This window comes from Neurospora tetraspora, assembly GCF_033439725.1.
Source record: "Neurospora tetraspora strain CBS 560.94 chromosome Unknown B0H65scaffold_4, whole genome shotgun sequence".
Lineage (NCBI taxonomy): Eukaryota > Fungi > Ascomycota > Sordariomycetes > Sordariales > Sordariaceae > Neurospora > Neurospora tetraspora.
This window is the reverse complement of record NW_026944386.1, coordinates 2,713,916-2,731,197: the sequence shown is the minus strand read 5'-3', so window position 1 is coordinate 2,731,197 and position 17,282 is coordinate 2,713,916. Positions and strand designations below refer to the sequence as shown.

Genomic DNA, 17,282 nt, shown 5'->3' with positions numbered 1-17,282 from the left:
ACTTCCTCCATAGGGTGCAAAGCGGGGACCTCTTAGCGCAGTCGCCCTTGGGCAGCAGATCCAATGATTGGGCTTCTATCGTCCATCCACTACGGAATTGACACTAGCCTCTGGCTGTCAGGGGTTTCTCGGACCCATCATGCAGCATGTCCTCTTGTAGAGGTACGTACATCCACAAGTGACATGGACCACAGCGGCAGCTCCAGCGGCAGGCTGGGCTGGGGGTGAGGTCCAGTGCGAGAGAGGAGCGGGTGGCATCGTCTTCGCGCATCCCCATCCGTTGCGACCGTGACCGTCAGTCTTCCTCCATACAACCCGTAACCCGTCGTCAGGCTTACCATCCCATCTCCTCTTCGCTCTTTTTGCTGTATTACTACTGCTTCCGACCTTGCTGCCCGCTCCTGGCTTCCCGGGGCGCAGCGTATAGAGTTACGAGACACTTGTTTCCTTTGGTACCTCTACGACTAGGTAGGTGACCTTGACGTCGTTCCTTCAATCGCATCCCGTCCATCACATACCTCAGGTCCCGGGCCACTCATACGCCTTCTTCCATCCCCTCTCGGGCCTGCGCGACCTCGGACGCTTGAGCCCACGAGAGCTACGGCCTCGTCCTCACCATTGCTGGCCCATCTCGGCAATGCCAGACAGTCTCGGAATTGGCGCCATAGAGGTACTCAAGGTGTTCTACCTAGTCTTGAGGACACACCCGACTACAAGCGCGGTCCCATGCCTGCCCACAGCTTGGACGGCCTTCGCACCAGCTGTCAGCATCCTGAGGAGCTTCCGGAATTCGACACATTAGCCTAGCCGAACCCGAGGGAACTACTCCGATTGCGACTCGCCGAGGGGTCAGCCATTCATCATTACAACTGCCCTTCATGTGGCCGTACCTGGCATACTATCGCCCTCATGTGTTGCTTCTCACGGTGCTCGTTTTGGTATTCGCTCAAACAGATGTTGACTAACGCTAGTGTATGGCATTAGATTATAGGAGGGAGCAGCCGCCGACGAACCCATCGCCCTGTACAACAAAAGTGTATCGATTAGCAACTGTAAAGCCGAGATAATCATGGACGAGTTCTACCGCCCCCAGCCCCAGCGAGGCGAATCGCAAATGGCGCCCTCCTTCGTCAACAGGGCCAGCACCTCCCTACCGCGCCGATTCACTGCAGAGTCGGGCCATGTACCAACACTATCCTCCTTTATACCTGGTTCCCAGCGCCCATCCGAGCCCACCGAGTTTGCTGCTACTCCTGCTGCGGTACGTTCTTCCAGCCCCGGCCGCCTCTGCTCTTGGTGCAGACGCGACCGTGATCTCACATGTTTGTTGGATATGGAAGATCATGCTGATCATGCTTGGTAGACTCTCCACAAGGTTCAGCTGGTACGTCGCAACTTGTTCGCAACGACGGCCCCAGGTGCCCGCTAACCTCACGGCCCATGCAACAACAGTTAGAAAAGAAGAGACAGGAATACGAACGAATCCGAGAGAGCAAGCGGCGGTTCGAAGCCGAGCTCTCCAAACTGGACGCTCAGCAGCGTCAGGAAGAGCGCGAACTTGCACAGATGGCAGAGGATTTGCAGATAGGCAGATTCGCCGGCCACCAGTCCGAGCCGACCACACCCCCCGAGTATCGCGATGCCTCGAGAGGCTTTCCCTCCATGTTTTCCCGCCCGAACCGGCACTCGACCGGGCTCGTTAACCGTGGAACCCGCTCTTTGCTTACATCTCCGCCATCGGGGATGCTGCCAATGCGGTTAGCCTTTGATGACCAACTGCCGTCACGCTCAGGGCCAGGCTCACGAAGGAACAGTGACGAAGACGAGAAAGAAGAGGCTGTACGCCAGGATCCCACCAGCCATCGTTCCACCAAAGCGTAAGTACCTCCTCCTCTTGAAGCGCTTGATATGTTTTGCGTTGCTCCCAGTCTGCGAAGGCGCTGCTATCCGATGTGAAGCCGTTACGGTTCCTATGATGGGGCTGAAGAAGAGATTACAAACCCCTCAAATTTGACTGTGAAGGGTATCGAAGTTTCGGCCCATCTTTTTGCCTAGAATTGCTCTTGCCCGGCCTCCTCTTTTGCTGGGTCCCAGGCATCTCTTTTTCATCCCATCTTCTTCACTATTCTGGAGAGGAGAATGGAGAACAATAGCAAACTATATTATCCACCCAAGTGGGAATTCATCTATAAAGGTCGCTATTGTCTGAATGGTGACTCTCTTCTGGGGATGAGTCTTCGTCTATAAAAGCACACGCCTGCGCCTTTCTCTCCTTCATCACAATTTGACTCCTGTACCATTCAACACACTCGTCTTTCAATATCATTTGCGCAAGCAATCTCGATCCAAAAGCTTGATGTTAACGAGAGATCTTCCTGCTAGTACAAATCGCTACTCTATGCCTGTGACCCGATCTCGCACCTCGTACGATATCGGTCTCGAAGACAGCAACAACACGGCCGGATTCCTTTTCGACGACGAAGAAGATAACTCGGGAGAAGGTAGAGCGACTCCCACCGGGCAAGTAAGCAACGCAGACGCTTTCCCTACATTGTTTAGGCAGCAGGGATATTCCAATAGGGTGAGTTAGGCTTTTTTCCGTTTGCTATGGGGAGTTGCGGCCAGTGGTTGCGTGACGGAAAGTGGTGTTTAGACCGGTCCTGTCACTCAGCTCCGGCTCATATTCATTTCACCTGGCAGGCAACTGAACCTTCAGGACTTGCGAAAAGTCCACTCTTTGAGGTGCTCAGATGCCGGTGAATGTATTATGCTGGTTTGGTGCACCAGGCAGTTGCGGGTTTGAAAGCCACACCCACACCCTCTCCCCCCACACCTCACACAGCACGAGCATCTGTTCCTGCTTCCTCTTCCCTTCGCGCATCTTTCTTGCCCTCATTTGCACCATCACTGTCAACAAAACACCCCGCAAATTGTCGTGTACGATAACTGCAGTGGAAGTTTTGTTTATTTTGTTTGTTCCCCCCTCATACCGATCTTTCATCCTCTTTCACCACTCCCCCAAGTTTTGTTTTTTAAGTGATTTGTGTTGACTCAATATCCCACCCAAAGCTGTCTGCTTCTTCAGCATTAGACGTTGTTTTGGGCCAGTCTTTTGGTCTTGATAGTATTGGCGCAAGCGGCTGGAACAGCATTAACAAGCATCGTTCACAGCATAGCATGTCTGCTATCGGTTCTGGACAGGCAAGCGGAACAGGCTCAGTGGCCTCGCCTGAGCTGACTCCCATCGGCACTCAGCCCGCAAACGTTCGTCATTCTCTGGACGGCACGAAGCTCTTCCAGGAGAGCGCACCCGGCTCTGCTGACGCGACGCCGAGTTCGGTCATGTCGCCCGCTATCAGCAACATCTTGGCCAGCCCCCCGAAACTCCAGCAGTCGTTTTCCGCCAACGACGTCCCGACCCTCAAGTCTACGAACGGTCAGTCCAACAACAACCACGCCCAGCAGCACTTTCATAACCACAACGCCGGCCTTGGCCGTATCCCCGCTGGTGCCATGGCCGCGCGCCATACACGTGAGCTCTCTGGTGATACCGGTTTGACGAACGGACGTGATAACGGCGGCTACCCTTCAATCACCTCGACTTTACACGCCAATGCTGCACCCTTCGGACCTGTTGCCCCTCAGCTGCAGACCTCTGCTGCAGTCAACACGGGCTTGACCTCGACGGCACCAGCGATGCCCTATCCTTACTACCCGCCGGGCCCCAACTATACCCCTCCTGGCAACAACGCTGGATACGGAAACCTCCCCATGATGATGCAGAACATGTCCGTTGGCAACAACAACCCGGCAGCCATGTATGCCCCTCAAAACTATACGGGATACGGCGCGTTGTACAACGCCGGTGGCAGCCCCAGGCAGCCCCAGGATAGCCAGGCCCGTGTTATTCAGAGCCGGCGCGCCATGGACGGTGAAGGTGAGCACATCGCAACCTCCAGATCTTACCAGACTGCTAACTTTTCTATGGAAGCCATGTCTCGTTTTAACAACCTGCCTCTGGAGCAGGTTGTCGGCACCATTTACACGCTTTGCAAGGACCAGCATGGCTGCCGCTATCTACAGAAGAAGCTGGACGATCGTAACGAGGAACAGATCCACATGATTTGGCTCGAGACCAACCAACATGTGATCGAGCTGATGACCGATCCTTTCGGCAACTATCTTTGCCAGAAGCTGCTCGAGCTCTGCAGCGAAGATGAGCGCACTGTTCTCATTCGAAATGCAACATCGGATATGGTCCGCATCGCCTTGAATGCTCACGGCACTCGAGCGCTGCAGAAAATGATCGATTCCGTCAGCTCGCCGGTTCAGATTAACCTCATCATTGAGGCTCTTCGCAACCGAGTCGTTGAGCTCATTCAAGATCTCAACGGAAACCACGTCATTCAGAAATGTCTGAACAAGCTTAATGCCACCGATGCCAGCTTCATCTTCGATGCTGTTGGACAGAACTGCGTTGAGGTTGGCACTCATCGCCACGGCTGCTGCGTTCTTCAACGCTGCATCGATCACGCCGATGGAGCCAAGAAGACTTGGCTTATTGAGCGTATCACGGCCAACGCCGTTACCCTTGTCCAAGACCCCTTTGGCAACTACGTGGTTCAGTACATCATTGATCTGAACGAGCCGAGCTTTACCGAGCCCCTCGTAGGCCAGTTCCTCGGCCGCATTCCGCAGCTGTCGAAGCACAAGTTCAGCTCCAATGTGGTTGAGAAGTGCCTGCGTTGTTCTTCTCCTAACTCCAAGGACAGGATCGTGAATGAGATTATGGCGCAGAATGAGATCAAGCAGCTCATGCAAGACTCGTATGGCAACTACGTTGTCCAGACAGCACTGGACTATGCCACTCCGGCCATGAAGCACCAGCTGGTTGAGGCTATCCGTCCCCATCTGCCTGCTGTCCGCACGACACCTTACGGCCGACGCATCCAGGCCAAGGTTCAAACTTACGACAACCAGACCCAGAGCGGCACGAGCACCAGTGGTCAAGCGACTCCTGCGGATCCGGCAAGCGGCCAGATTCCTCTCCGCCCTGCGCAGCACAACCGTGCCATGTCCAACAACACATCAATTCTCACTAGTGGTGGACTAGGAAATGGCGCGAACGGCATCAACGGCGGCAACGGACGTCCCTTGGGCACCGTTTTCCCCGCAAGCAACATAATCACAGTTCCGCCTCCTGCGTCGCAGCAGTCTCTCCAGGCCATTCGCCCTCCTCAGAACTCGAACCAGCAACAGCAGTTTCCTCCCGCCGGCACTCCGGCCGAAAATGGCCAGAACTGGGTCTAAGCAGCGATGCGATGCGATGCGTCTTGGCAAGAAAGACGGCAAAAAGGTGTGCATTGTATGATGAGAGATGAGATACATTTCGAATGGCTTGGCTTTCACTTATCCACCGGTAGGCTTGGGGAGTTTTCTTCCACGGAGTCACGGACCTCGTTTGTCTCTTAATATCTGCCTTAAACGGGGCGAGGTTCCAACAAACAAATAATTTGCCAAGATAAAGAGACGAGAGAGATGTTTTTCCTTCTTTTCTGATCTGATCTGGTATTATCGGTAAAGATACGGGCTGGGAACAACGGATTTTTATCAGCGAAATGTGTTTCGGGCGACGATGGCGAACTAAAATGAGAGGGAGAGAAAGAGAGAGTGATTCTTCGAGCTTTAAGCAGGGGCTGCCTGATCTACAAGGGACCTTTTCTTGCTTTGTTGTACACTACGTATCGCGCTCGATAGGAAGGGAAGGTACGATAGGTAGCGGTTAGGTTGCCGTAGCATAGAGCTTTTCAAGGTTAATACTCTAAACTTCCGTTCTGTTGGTTCCTTAACTTTCTTGTGTTGTCGCTTTTACCTTCCAAGTTCTCTACTACATTGTGTTTTGCACTTTTTAGGGATTTACTTGGTGTTGCCATTCCTTTAGGCGTACTAGGTATCATATCAAGTGAAAGGTTCCAGGGTGGTATTTAGATTGATTGCCTCGAGCAGGGCAGGCTTGAAATTGACTGGTTAATGGATCTGAGTTCTATCGATGTTGTGTCCATACCGCCACCCTCCTTTTGATTAAGACGGTCATATGAAGCACCCAGGCTGGAAGTCTCGATATCAACTTGTGAACTCGAGACCAATTATAACGAGTCATCCACCAGCGTTGTTGCAGAAACTAACTGCATGGCTGCATTCTTACTCCTGAAGATGGCAGAGACACACACAAACGAACGAACTAGTAAATGGGAACTGATGTTAGAGCCTTACAGTCTCCACTCGTTGCCCATATGCTTGCTTCTCTTTACCCCTACCTGTATCGTGAACATCACCGCAGGCATATTTGATGATGAATAACTGACTGCACCAAGCAGAGAGAGAGCTTGACGCACAACGGTGGGGATATCAGTTAAATCACGGTTTGTAAATCCTGACTGATTGACTGGCTGTCTGTCCTATGATAATAGCCCCGAGGCCAGTAAGAACGAATGAGAAAAGGATCAATGGGGGAAAAATATAAAGCGCAATCAGCAAGTAAACCAGGAAAGAGATACGTCAGAACGCAGCAACTCCTTTCCTGTTTTCCCTCGCCCTCGGACATCAATCATATCGTGACAATGAGCAAGAAGAGGCAAGGTGGGAAAGAAGAGGAAAATAAGGATTCTTGGGCGGAGGAGACAAGGCCAGGAGAGAGAGAGTAGGGGAGTGAGTGATTGACTCGAGTTGAAGTGTTGGACACATCAAAGGGGATACGATACGATACGATACATTTATTTATGCTGATTCTACCCAACTTTGACAATGGTGCCTGGTTAGAACAAACCATGAATGACCTTCTCGCACTAACACATGAGAAGATATCGAAGACTCACCTTGGATTCTCATAGCAGTGTATCCTGTTGGTTATGGTATCCATTGACCCCTTTGGTTGCCACTCGTTGAGGCTGACGGAAAACGGGTCTAGACCATGCAGGAAGAATTTGACGACGGAAAGTTGTCGACGAAAGGGGTTGATCACCAGAATCCGGAAACCGTGAATTTAGGAGGCCACTCCTGTGTAAAAGTCGGAGATTGGCTTACCATCATCGATCGGGCTTGTATAGTTGATTGGAACACATGAACCAGAGCACTGTCACGTCGATAGGGAAAGTCAGTCCGTAAGGCAAGTCCACTTGATTCATTGGCAGTGAACTGTAAGAGAACAAAATATGGGAATCACAAAGACGATGATCATCAGAATGTCATTAAAAGGACAGAGGTATCATATGCACACCCGAAAATGCGTTTAGTCCATTTTGGTGAGCTAACTGGATTTTCCACAACTCCATGCGGATTCACCCTTCTTTCCGTTGTGTCCCAGCGATGATTTGCAATCAAGAAACCATCGCTGTCGAGACCATAAAGAGGAGCAGGACAACCGGAAGTTCCCTTGATTCCCAAAGACCCAGCCAAAAAGTGTGCCAATGAGCAGAACAGCCAGAGCCAGCACCAGATCTCGTAGACTACGGACCTCGTAGGCGAGCCGTTTACCGGTAGCGCCAGAGGGAGAGGGTGTTGTGGCGCTTCCAGGTCTTTCTGCGGCCAGCGCGGGTCTTGTTGTAACGGTGACCCTTGTTGAGACCGCGCGAGCGCTTGCCGGTGGAGGTAAGGCCACGGGACTCGCGGTGCTTGTGGACGGGGTTGACGATCCAGTTGATGCGGGGATCGCGGCGGATGGCCTTGTGCTGGGGGTCGACAAGGATAACCTCGAAGTACTTGTAGGTGGAGTCCTGGTTGATCCAGTAGGAGTTGAGGACGCGGAGGTTGGCGCAGCGGCGGCCGACACGCTCCTCGGCGGTGGACTTGAGGGAGCGCTGGTACTTGAGCTGGTTCACACCCTGGTTGGTGGGCTTGCCTGTTGGGACTTGTTAGCGAACTGGACACCATCGCAAGTTCTGTTGAACAGGAAAACGTACCATAGGTGGCACCCTTAGGGACGGGCTTCTTGCGGCCACCGCGACGGACACGGGCGCGGTAGATGACATAGCCCTGCTTGGCCTTGTAGCCGAGGCGGCGGGCCTTGTCGGGGCGGCTGGGTCTCGAGGCCCGGTGGATGACGTTCAACTGGCGAAGCTATATTGATGCACTCTCAGCAAATGTTCAACGAGTGTATAGCAAGAACGGTGGCTCGAAAAATTTCGGCGCGGTCCCCCAGATTGACAGAAACGAGTGTATGAGTGAGTTCGCGGGGGCGGATGAATGCTCGCGTAGAACTCGCTCCCACCGTTCCCATCAAACAGGTTCTCTCGCCAAAAGGCCGACCGTCCACAAATATTCTTCGGCAACCGTTCTCGATCGGTGGATGCTTTGTTTCAACTAACCTCCCAGCAGCGAACGCGAAGAAGGAAGCGAACGACGTCGCTCTGCTTCTTCTTCTGAAGCTCTTCGAGGTATTTGAGGGCACCCATTTTGACTCTGCAAACACCAAATTGTCGTCGGTTAGTCGCTGGCTGCAAAAAAGAAGAAGAACAAAAGGAGCGACAGAATTACAGCTCTTGCGAAAAGAGAGTAAAGCGGGTTCGACCGGGCGGAAATTGATAAGGGCGCGTACGTACCAGACCTCGAGGTTGATTCCTGCGTTAGTGAAGTCGACGGAAAGATCACCAGCGGAAAGTTCAAAAATTTCGAGGAATTGGGTGTTGTGAGGGAGAGGAGCAAAGCCCTAACTGCGTGCCGCCTGGCAACTAGTCCACTCTGGGCTAGCGTGCAGTGGCTCGTGCACGGCAGCCCCACATCAAATTCGAAGTCTTGGCAACATCAACGACACTCCGCCAAGTCTTGCACTTTCGCAGGGGCAACACCATCTGCTTGACCCAAAGATCAGATGAATGCCATGTCTGCCAAAGGGTGAAGGTGCCTGGAATAGTCGTGCATGTGTCTGCCATGGTTCAAGAAACTACCAACGGAAGAAATTCGACTACAGTCACCAGCTACACCTAGCATCCCCTCCACATCGTTTCCTTGACAGATTTCCTCTTGATGGCTTCCAGAAAACACAAAACCATCATGTTAAGAGTCCACGCTGCCTCATAAGCTCCTCCCTCCGCCCTCAACATCCCATACTCACTCTACGGCACAGTCCTAACAACAGCTGCCAAAGCCTTCACCTGGGCGTGTGCAACCCTCCCCCAAGTCTCCGTCTCTCCACTCTTCTTCTTCGACTTCTCGAACAACCCAACAGCAAGTGTCTCGGGTTCACTCAAGCCGTCTTCCTTCTCCCCATCTTTGGATGGACCATCATCACTCTTAACATCGGGACTGATGATTCCCTCCACCAAATTCTCTCCGTACTTCTTCCCGTAGTCCAGCAACTGTCGCATTTTCTGATGGTCCTGCTCCCAGATCTCTCGTGGTACAGTTGGCTTGTGCTGCTGCGAGTCTCTGTCGGCGATCTGATGGCGTTGGAGGATGTCGCGACATATCTTGGTGAGTTGTTCCCCTTTGGTAAACAAAGGGTTCATTTCCTTGATGCCGTTGGGATTCTTCGTTTTGTCCAATGTGGCCGCCTTCAGGGTCGTGTAGACTTTGCGAAAGTCTTTCTCGTCGTTGGTCTGGACGTTGTGTCTGAGAGAAATGGGGGTTAGTGTCGCACTTTGTGATTATCCAGATGCTTTTTAAATCGATCATCGTCCAGTTTCAAATGGAAGTATGAAAAGGAAGCATATGGACTTACAACTCCCGCTTGAACTTCGCCAGACTCTCCTCCGCCCGACTTTGACTTTCCAACAGCTCCGCCTTGAAGCCCTTCAAGAACTCCTTGGCCAGCTGGGTCTGCTCCATCAAGTACTCTTCGACCGTCGCCGGCGGTGCATTGCGAGGCTTGCTCCGTTTGCTGTGCGAGATACGTCAGTGTCAGTCATCATCCCCATGTCTGATAACGGTGATGGGGGCTAGCAACCCGCAATCATCAGTGGTATCTAGATGAAGTCGAAACATACCGATTGATATTCGCAACCTGTCTTTCTGGAATATCCGCATCCCCACCATCATCGTCATCGTCCGCATCATCGTCTTCTTGTCCATGTCCATGACTACTAGACCTAGTCCGCAGCGGCTGTGTCTGGCTCTTCCGCGCTCTCTTCACGGGTCGTTTCGGCGCGGGTGGCTTTTTGCCGTCGGTGTCGGTATCCAGAAGAGACAAGGCGGGTCGCTTCGGAGGATGCCCCTGTTTGTTCTGCGCTGCACGCCCGTTTGCAGCAGCGACGGTGGTGCTGTCAGCTACTCTTGTTCTCCTTTTAGGAGGCATGTCTACGAGGAGCAAGGGGTGTTGAAGATGCCGAGGATGGGTTGGAGGGTGAGAGAATAATAATGGCAGAGTATCTGACTGGGTGTATGGTAGAGCTTGCACTTCTCACAAGATTTTACGAGGATAATGGGAGGAGAATTTCGAGTTCGGTGCAATTTGTTCGGTGGTCATGCTGGAGTTTGCCTCTTCCCATCCTTCGCTCCTTCCTTATCCCAAAAGGTGGAAGAAATTCACCTTCGTTATTTTGGGGGGAAGGTACGGTGCGGCTACTGAACATGCAACATCGAAGTACGATAACGGAGTAATATACACATTCTACCCGTTCGATACGTCTGCAATATCAGTATCGGAGTGTTTTCGTACAACATGATACTCGTTATCATTAAAAAATTCACAACAACTTCACCGAAGTGTAAGAGTCGATGTAGTCATTGAAAGGAGAGTCAAATGAGTACTTGTAAAATTTACGAACTACACTAACAGAAAACCCGTGAAGATGTACCTATTCTTTGCCATATCCCGTGTATATCCCATGACATGATGCCCTTTATCCTATACAACAAAGTTCCGCTCTGTTGTACTTAACAAATTACAATCCATGATATCTCGTCCGTCCCGGACTTGAAAGTGGTTGCAACGCTGATCTCTTTGATGCCTCTCTTTGTTGTTGTTGTGTCTGTCTGTCTTTTTCTTTTTTTGTCGTGTGTCTATGGCTGCCATCAATTTCTTACCGCTGCATCAAATAGAATATGTTGGAACCCCTAGGAGGGGCAACCATCATAAAACACGAGTGGCGGCGGATTCCGCACCCCGTCGTGGAGAAGAGAAGGTATTGAATGGGTGTGAAAATGAACAAGAAACAAGTGAATAAACGAAAGTAGTACCTCAGCCATCTTTATCTGTGATCCTCCCCAAGCAAAGTATTATCTCGGTCATGTCGTGATATAAGTAGAGCTGAAACGTCCCATCCCAAACAATGTCTCCTTTGTGTCTGTCTGTCTGTCGTCTTTCTTTCTTTCTGTCTGTCTATCATTTTGTTTCAACTCCGTCCGTGCAAGAACAAAATAAGGTCGTGTATCAGTCTTTAGCCTGCCTGTCATCCTAAGCCATTAACAGCAGTCGACATGCTTAACGAAGATGGCTGACTATCGCGAAGTAATTTGACAAATTCCATGGTCTTGTGGTGGTGGACATCTGGTCCACCTGCGACCACTTTGATGTGTTGTCCCTAGATCTCGTATGCAATTCCCTTCGTCAGAGAGCGAGTCCCGTGTTCGGTCTCCATCTCCGATGATGCAAGCCACCCTAAATCTGGATAAGGAGGGCCAGAGATACCTTGAGAGGGTATCAACGGGGGTTCGAGTTGAGAGAAAGGCCTTGGAACGCTGTTGCCCAGTCTGCCTGTGTCCCTTGTGCAGAGCCTATCTGCTCATGCTGCCCAGAGCTTGCCTGGGGTGTTGGGTATCGGGGTCGTGCAGAGTAGTCTACCGCCGGTGGGAAACCACCTGCCGTGTAGGTATCGGAATTCGGCATCATACCGGGCACAGCGTATGACAGTCCTCCAAGTCCGGGGCCGGGTCTCGAAGCGGCCCCAAACGGAACGTAAGAATTCCAGGGATAGGTTTGTAAAGAGTAGCCAGATCCTGGAACCATTGCCCGGTCAGGGGTGAAGGCGCCTGGGAACGCCCCCTGGATATTCCGCCCCGTCTGACCAGCAGCAGTGTAAACGCTTTGTTGGTCTTGTTGCTGCGTGTTCTGGCGGCGTTCTGCTGCCGCAGAGGCCCGACTGACACCGACAGCCCCGGGGCCGATTCCGCTGGGCGCCTGTAAGCCAAGGGTAGGGCTCGCAAAAGAGGCGGGGTTGATTGCCGACATCCAGATACGAGTTTTGTAAATCTTGAAGAGATCGGTAACCAGAGAGTTGAAGTTGATGTAGGAGTCGGCGAAGTAGTAGAAGGTCAGCTTCTTCCAGTCCCTAGGTAGAGTTAGTAAACGATGTAAAAGCGCACATTTCCACGTATGACTTACATCTGGAACTCGGCATCCAAGATCTCCATGTTCAAGCCATGCTCTTTGACCTTTTGCATGCACACTCGCTTGGCCTTGGCCTCATTTCCCTCCTTCTCTCTGAGAGCATGAATCTCGTGAGCCTGCGCCAGCCTCTTGATCAGTTTCGGTTTCAGTTCTCCCGAGTTCGGCTCCTGGATGTGGTGTTGACCGGCGGGCCCCATGCCGCCAACGGCACTTCCTTGCAGGTTCGAGGCCGCCATAAGGCCAGCACCAACACCATCTTGGGCCATCCCTGCGTTCTGAGAGTACATCATGAGCCATCTATATTGCTCCTCGGCATAGTGCTCCTTGAGTTCCTTTGCAGTCTTCCAGTCAACGTTGTCCTTGGCGACAGTGCCCAGATCCGTGCCACGGTCAGCTTCCACTATGACCAGGTCGCCAGGTTTTACGGTAAGCCCTGTGCCTTCCTGGATATAGAAGACATCGGCTCTGGCACACTTGAAAAGAACAATGTAAAGGGGCTGGTCATGTCGCGGCTGTGCTGCACCGTACATGTTGCGATGCGGTGAGTTGGGCCTATTGGCGTACGCGTTGGGAAGCATAGAGTATGGCGACGAAAACTGATTGCCATAGGCCGACTGGGCAAGGGCATGCGATGAACCACCCGCAAAGTAGTTTTGTACTTCGGACAACGTTAGTGTTTGAGGAGGAGACTAATGAGAGATGGACTGTTTTGTCGTACCTTGAGCAGCATTGGCCAGTGCCATAGCATCAGGATAACCGGGAGAAGTGTAGTCGGGCACAGAATCATGAAGGCCGGTTTCGTGTGGCGCGATCCCTTCCCCAATAGAAGCAATGGAGTTCTGCCGAACTGGCACATCAGCAAACGAGTGCCGTCTGCTCTGCGGAATATCTCCCAGTCCCCCGAACCCGAGGGAGGTTTGCCAGAGGGCCCTCTTTAGGTTAACATTCTCAACTTTCCTGTTATCCGCCATGTAAGGGGTGCGATACGGCCCTACGCCAAACTCGCTCATCCGTCTGGCCATGTTCCTCCTGCCGAAGTCAGACCCATCGTTCGCCTCATCAAGCTCATCGACAGCAAAGTCTGATTCTTCGGGAACAGCCTCCTGGAGGTACGCGTTTCCCAACCCAAACACATTCGAGGTAGATGCTCGAGGTCTCAAGCGCGAACTTTGATACTGATTCTGCTGGCGCAGCATGGCATTCTCGCGCATCAAAGACTCAATAGCCTTCGCTTGAGCAGACTGCTGCTGACCGGCCCCCTGGAGAGAACCAGTACTATCATCGTCATCGTCTTCATTTACTTTTCCAAGCATGGAGCCATCATTTGCCATCTCACTCAACATACTAGGCCGAGAAGGACGATGCTGCAAGCCGGGATGGCCTAGCGGACGCGAACGACCGCCCAGAACCGCGGATGTAGCAACGGAAGGAAGAGATGTTTCCGGGTCAAGCTGCCCAACAGAATACGACTGTGATCGATAAGTCTTGGGCGTAGGATGGAGAGGGATCGGGAACGGAATCTGAGGGTTTGGGACTGCATCCCTGGAGCCAGCCGACTGCTGAGCTAGCGCATTATCAAAAAACGAGCCGCCCGAGCTGCCAGGTGGTACGCCAGATGTCGGTGAAGGCAAAACCTCTGCTAAACGAGAGGGAGGGTTGTTCCGTTCGTTCGTCCAGATTCCTGCACCCCATGTAGTACTGAATGGACCAGGTCCAGCATGGGATCGGCCATGAACCGCAGAAGCAGCCGGATGGGTGCCCCAGGCACCGACCCCGGAGTCTACAGCTGGTGTGCTGGGGTGGGAAGTTGTGGGAGACATGGAGGTGCTCGCAAACGACTCTTTCCGCTGGCGGGGCGGCGGTGGTGGTTGAGACGTATCATTCAGCCACGAGGCCCGTCGGACAGGTTGCTTGGGAGCTTGTGTTGAGGTAGGCGGAGGTTCTTGACGAAGCGGGTCAACTTCATCGTCTGAGCTCGCTAAGGCTTCGGAGTCAGGAGTCGAACCCCGATTCAGCTTGTCAAGCAGTATCGCCTGGGTGCTCGGCATACCGGCAGCGAAATTGCCCTGCCCTGCCTTTGCCTGTAAAGCAGGCTTACCTGTGCCGGAACTCATGGCGGAGGGTCAGCCTGGAAGGCCGAGTCAAGCTTGTCTGTCTTGTTGTGAAGCAGATGTGCCTCTTCGGGAAGCCAACGCTTCTTGTTCAGATATGTTTATACACCCCACCCGCTCCTGGCAAGCCACAGACACGTGGGAGTGGTTGTGATGGCCTTGATGTACTCGAGAGGGATAGTGTAGGGAATCGAGCGTCAACCGGTCGATATAAGATGGTGCGAGGACTACAGTACAGTTCTGCGATCATGATGTTAGCTTATTCGGCACGACGTACTGCCGCGGTCCCAGCACAAGGAACATAAAGGACGCTTTCAACGCCTTGGTAGTCAAGGTCGAACAAAGTCATTGAAGACTGCAAGAAAGAGGAATGCAGGGATGTGTTGGGATCAATATGACGGTTCAGGGAGACATACGTCGCTGGTTGAAGCCCGCACGTGATAATGAAACAGGTTGTAGGATCCTAGAACTTTTCTGAGCTATATCGAGAAACCTGTCATAAGAGATGTCTGGCTCCCGAAAAGCCCTGACGTCTGACGTATGATTAGGCGAGCGTCCACACAAGAATCTTGGAGCGGCCAAATGCGTGCTGTAGAGGGCACCGACTTGTGCCTCACGCGGGTTGAATAGACCGCAGAGGACCCAATGAAGGAGCGAGAAGGTTCTTGTGGCGCGGCGATCGGACCGAGCAACTCGAGAAGTCACAACCGACCGGAATCACAACGTGTAACTAGATTAGATGGGTTGGAACTGGCGACGGGACGATGGGGAGGTGGAAGCTCGGAAACACCAAGACTCGACAGTTGTTGAAGACGCAGGACGGTTGGGGTCGGTGGTAGAGAGGATAAAGTTCTAGTTGTTGTGAGCCCGCATTGAAACTCGGCAGGCAGGAGTTAGACGCCGACGGAAGTGCGACGGAGGTGCGGCGGCGCAGGCGACCAAACTGAAGCGGCGCAACTGAACTGCGAGCCGGATCTCGGGACCAAAATGAACGGGACGGGCGGAGGATCAGCTGATGCGCGCAGTCAACGGCGGGTAGCGGTCTTCCAACAGGCCCGTGAGAGGGGCGAGCGATGTGTTGCGCGCGCGTCGGAGGCGGACGATCAGTACGGGGTGGGAAAGGGTTGGGAGCAGATGAAAGGAAAGGAAGGGCGAACTGGAGGGAGGGTGAAAAGAAGTTGAAGGGAGCTGCAGGCCAGAGCTGGAGCTGGCCCTGGCGGGACTAAAGAGATCTAAAGAGACAAACTGTCGAAGCGCGGATCGATCCAAGTGGTCACTGGACGCTCCAAGGCAGCCTAGAATGCTGGAATGGTACTATGTATGTAATAGCATGTAACAGGTATTGAACTAATGGTACGGAGGATGGACCACCGGATGTGGGTTCGAGCCTTCGAAGGGTGAGCGGGGAAGGCTGGAGACATGCTGCTTATTAGTGGCTGGATCCTGGACCAGGCTAGCCGAACACAGCTTGGTGCCCCCGTGGCAAAGGCAAATCAACGCTTCCGCTCCCCATACCGAAAGACCAATCACGACGCCATCTGCCGGATGTTTGGGGACCAGGAATAAATGGAGGTCCCGCACCGTCCCCTTTTTGTTCCCCCTGGCATGCATGAATCTAAGTGTGGAGTCAACATTGTCCGCGTCGTCAACGGACTCTTTGGGAGGTCAAAATGACCGCGAATAAAACAAAGAGGCGGGCGTGCCTCCATGGTGAGCTCAACTCCAGTCCTAACTCCATACCAACCAGAAAGATTGACGAACAGGAGCGGACAGCAACGGGCAGAATCTTGACTTAAGAAGGGAATGGGGTGACGATCGGGGCAAACGATGGGAAGATGGTGTCCTGGTGATGGGTGTGAGGTGACCGAGTCTAGCGTGGTCTCGCCGGTCAACTGGGGTTCACGAACATCCCATTCTGGAGGGCTTTTGGAAGTGGACGGTCGCAACCCCGCGAGCCTGGCCACACACTCCAAGACTTGAACCCGACGGCAACGCCCGTGAGCTTTGCGCAAAGTGGCCGATTTGGAGTCTGAACATCTAGGTCCTTGTCATGCCCTCCGTTCTGTTTGACAGGTATCGTCTCGCGACAAAGACAATAACGTGGAAAGGGGTTTAACTTTCACTTGCTGCGAGATCGAGTTTATCGAGTACCATGGTCTGTCAGTTTTCCATTCTCACAACTAGTCCGGGGCATCTTCATACTTGTAGATGCTGGATTGGGGAATCGTCGATCACCATCATGGTCATGTAGTCACTTCCGTCACGCTGAGACCTGGGCCTAGAAGGTAGTTGTATGGTCATTGTCTCCCGGCCCCATGTTCCTCAATTCGTTTTGCGGGCCCGAACCTGAGGACCAGCCCTGTGGGTTGTGGAGATACATGTCAACAGTCCAGGAAAGTCCCGGCCGGGCACCGTTGGTGAAAACAGCGCGTCTGGGGTCGATCTTCTTTCCATGACCCACCATCACCGATACATATCACAATTGCGGAGGCTAGAGGTTCTCTAAAGCATTAACAGTCTTCAGATAACAGCACCTCTTGGTAAATGTATCCAAAGGATTCTTCCGAACTGCACCAAGCTCAAAAGGGGAAATTAGCATCAAGCAGTCAAATCGATCATCATCACGGGGCCCACCACGCAGCGTAAACTCCTTCCCCGGATCCTGCACCGATAAAACAGGAGACAGAAGGCGCACCCAGCTACTTCGACTTCTCTTTCTATCCCGCCTCCGCAAATCACCCAACAACCGAGTCAATGCAGAATCCAGTAACGGGAAAGAGATGGAACTGAAGTCTTCTGCGCAATGCGATGTAACCTCATGGCGCTGCATCTGCATCTTCATCAAGCAG

General features: G+C 52.8%; 5 protein-coding genes across 5 annotated transcripts; 2 read left to right on the top strand and 3 right to left on the bottom strand.

Moving 5' to 3' along the window:
• Positions 1 to 975: 975 nt before the first annotated feature.
• On the top strand, positions 976 to 2,119 carry B0H65DRAFT_198945 (uncharacterized protein). Its single transcript, XM_062821752.1, has 3 exons — positions 976 to 1,261; positions 1,364 to 1,384; positions 1,453 to 2,119. The coding sequence occupies exons 1-3, from the start codon at positions 1,070 to 1,072 to the stop codon at positions 1,879 to 1,881; spliced, it is 642 nt and encodes a 213-aa protein (XP_062681808.1). The 5' UTR covers positions 976 to 1,069; the 3' UTR covers positions 1,882 to 2,119.
• Positions 2,120 to 3,177: 1,058 nt separating this feature from the next.
• Positions 3,178 to 5,310, top strand: B0H65DRAFT_508947 (armadillo-type protein; the record flags this gene model as incomplete). The annotated part of the gene is made up of 2 exons (XM_062828273.1): positions 3,178 to 3,937; positions 3,992 to 5,310. The coding sequence occupies 2 exons, from the start codon at positions 3,178 to 3,180 to the stop codon at positions 5,308 to 5,310; spliced, it is 2,079 nt and encodes a 692-aa protein (XP_062681807.1).
• Positions 5,311 to 7,166: 1,856 nt separating this feature from the next.
• Positions 7,167 to 8,684, bottom strand: B0H65DRAFT_465842 (putative ribosomal protein L15.e.B, cytosolic). Its single transcript, XM_062826827.1, has 4 exons — positions 8,598 to 8,684; positions 8,364 to 8,457; positions 7,959 to 8,115; positions 7,167 to 7,897 (listed from the first exon to the last, which is right to left on the bottom strand). Exons 2-4 carry the CDS (start codon positions 8,448 to 8,450, stop codon positions 7,530 to 7,532), a joined length of 612 nt encoding a protein of 203 aa, XP_062681806.1. The 5' UTR covers positions 8,451 to 8,457; positions 8,598 to 8,684; the 3' UTR covers positions 7,167 to 7,529.
• Positions 8,685 to 8,831: 147 nt separating this feature from the next.
• On the bottom strand, positions 8,832 to 10,478 carry B0H65DRAFT_198881 (uncharacterized protein). The gene is made up of 3 exons (XM_062821751.1): positions 9,981 to 10,478; positions 9,716 to 9,874; positions 8,832 to 9,606 (listed from the first exon to the last, which is right to left on the bottom strand). Exons 1-3 carry the CDS (start codon positions 10,286 to 10,288, stop codon positions 9,111 to 9,113), a joined length of 963 nt encoding a protein of 320 aa, XP_062681805.1. The 5' UTR covers positions 10,289 to 10,478; the 3' UTR covers positions 8,832 to 9,110.
• A 1,157-nt stretch (positions 10,479 to 11,635) lies between these two features.
• Positions 11,636 to 14,436, bottom strand: B0H65DRAFT_424994 (uncharacterized protein; the record flags this gene model as incomplete). Its single annotated transcript, XM_062824544.1, has 3 exons — positions 11,636 to 12,263; positions 12,317 to 12,980; positions 13,041 to 14,436. The coding sequence occupies 3 exons, from the start codon at positions 14,434 to 14,436 to the stop codon at positions 11,636 to 11,638; spliced, it is 2,688 nt and encodes an 895-aa protein (XP_062681804.1).
• Between the last annotated feature and the right edge of the window lie 2,846 nt (positions 14,437 to 17,282).

Excerpts from the sequence above, each read along its gene's own strand:
- B0H65DRAFT_198945 (XM_062821752.1), top strand. The coding sequence starts at position 1,070 with ATGGACGAGTTCTACCGCCCCCAGCCCCAGCGAGGCGAATCGCAAATG. Across the intron at positions 1,262-1,363 it reads TTGCTGCTACTCCTGCTGCG|ACTCTCCACAAGGTTCAGCT; the intron begins GTACGTTCTTCC and ends CATGCTTGGTAG. Across the intron at positions 1,385-1,452 it reads CTCTCCACAAGGTTCAGCTG|TTAGAAAAGAAGAGACAGGA; the intron begins GTACGTCGCAAC and ends ATGCAACAACAG.
- B0H65DRAFT_465842 (XM_062826827.1), bottom strand. The coding sequence starts at position 8,450 with ATGGGTGCCCTCAAATACCTCGAAGAGCTTCAGAAGAAGAAGCAGAGC. Across the intron at positions 8,116-8,363 it reads TTCGCGTTCGCTGCTGGGAG|CTTCGCCAGTTGAACGTCAT; the intron begins GTTAGTTGAAAC and ends GCATCAATATAG. Across the intron at positions 7,898-7,958 it reads CCCTAAGGGTGCCACCTATG|GCAAGCCCACCAACCAGGGT; the intron begins GTACGTTTTCCT and ends AAGTCCCAACAG.
- B0H65DRAFT_198881 (XM_062821751.1), bottom strand. The coding sequence starts at position 10,288 with ATGCCTCCTAAAAGGAGAACAAGAGTAGCTGACAGCACCACCGTCGCT. Across the intron at positions 9,875-9,980 it reads CAGGTTGCGAATATCAATCG|CAAACGGAGCAAGCCTCGCA; the intron begins GTATGTTTCGAC and ends TATCTCGCACAG. Across the intron at positions 9,607-9,715 it reads GCGAAGTTCAAGCGGGAGTT|ACACAACGTCCAGACCAACG; the intron begins GTAAGTCCATAT and ends CATTTCTCTCAG.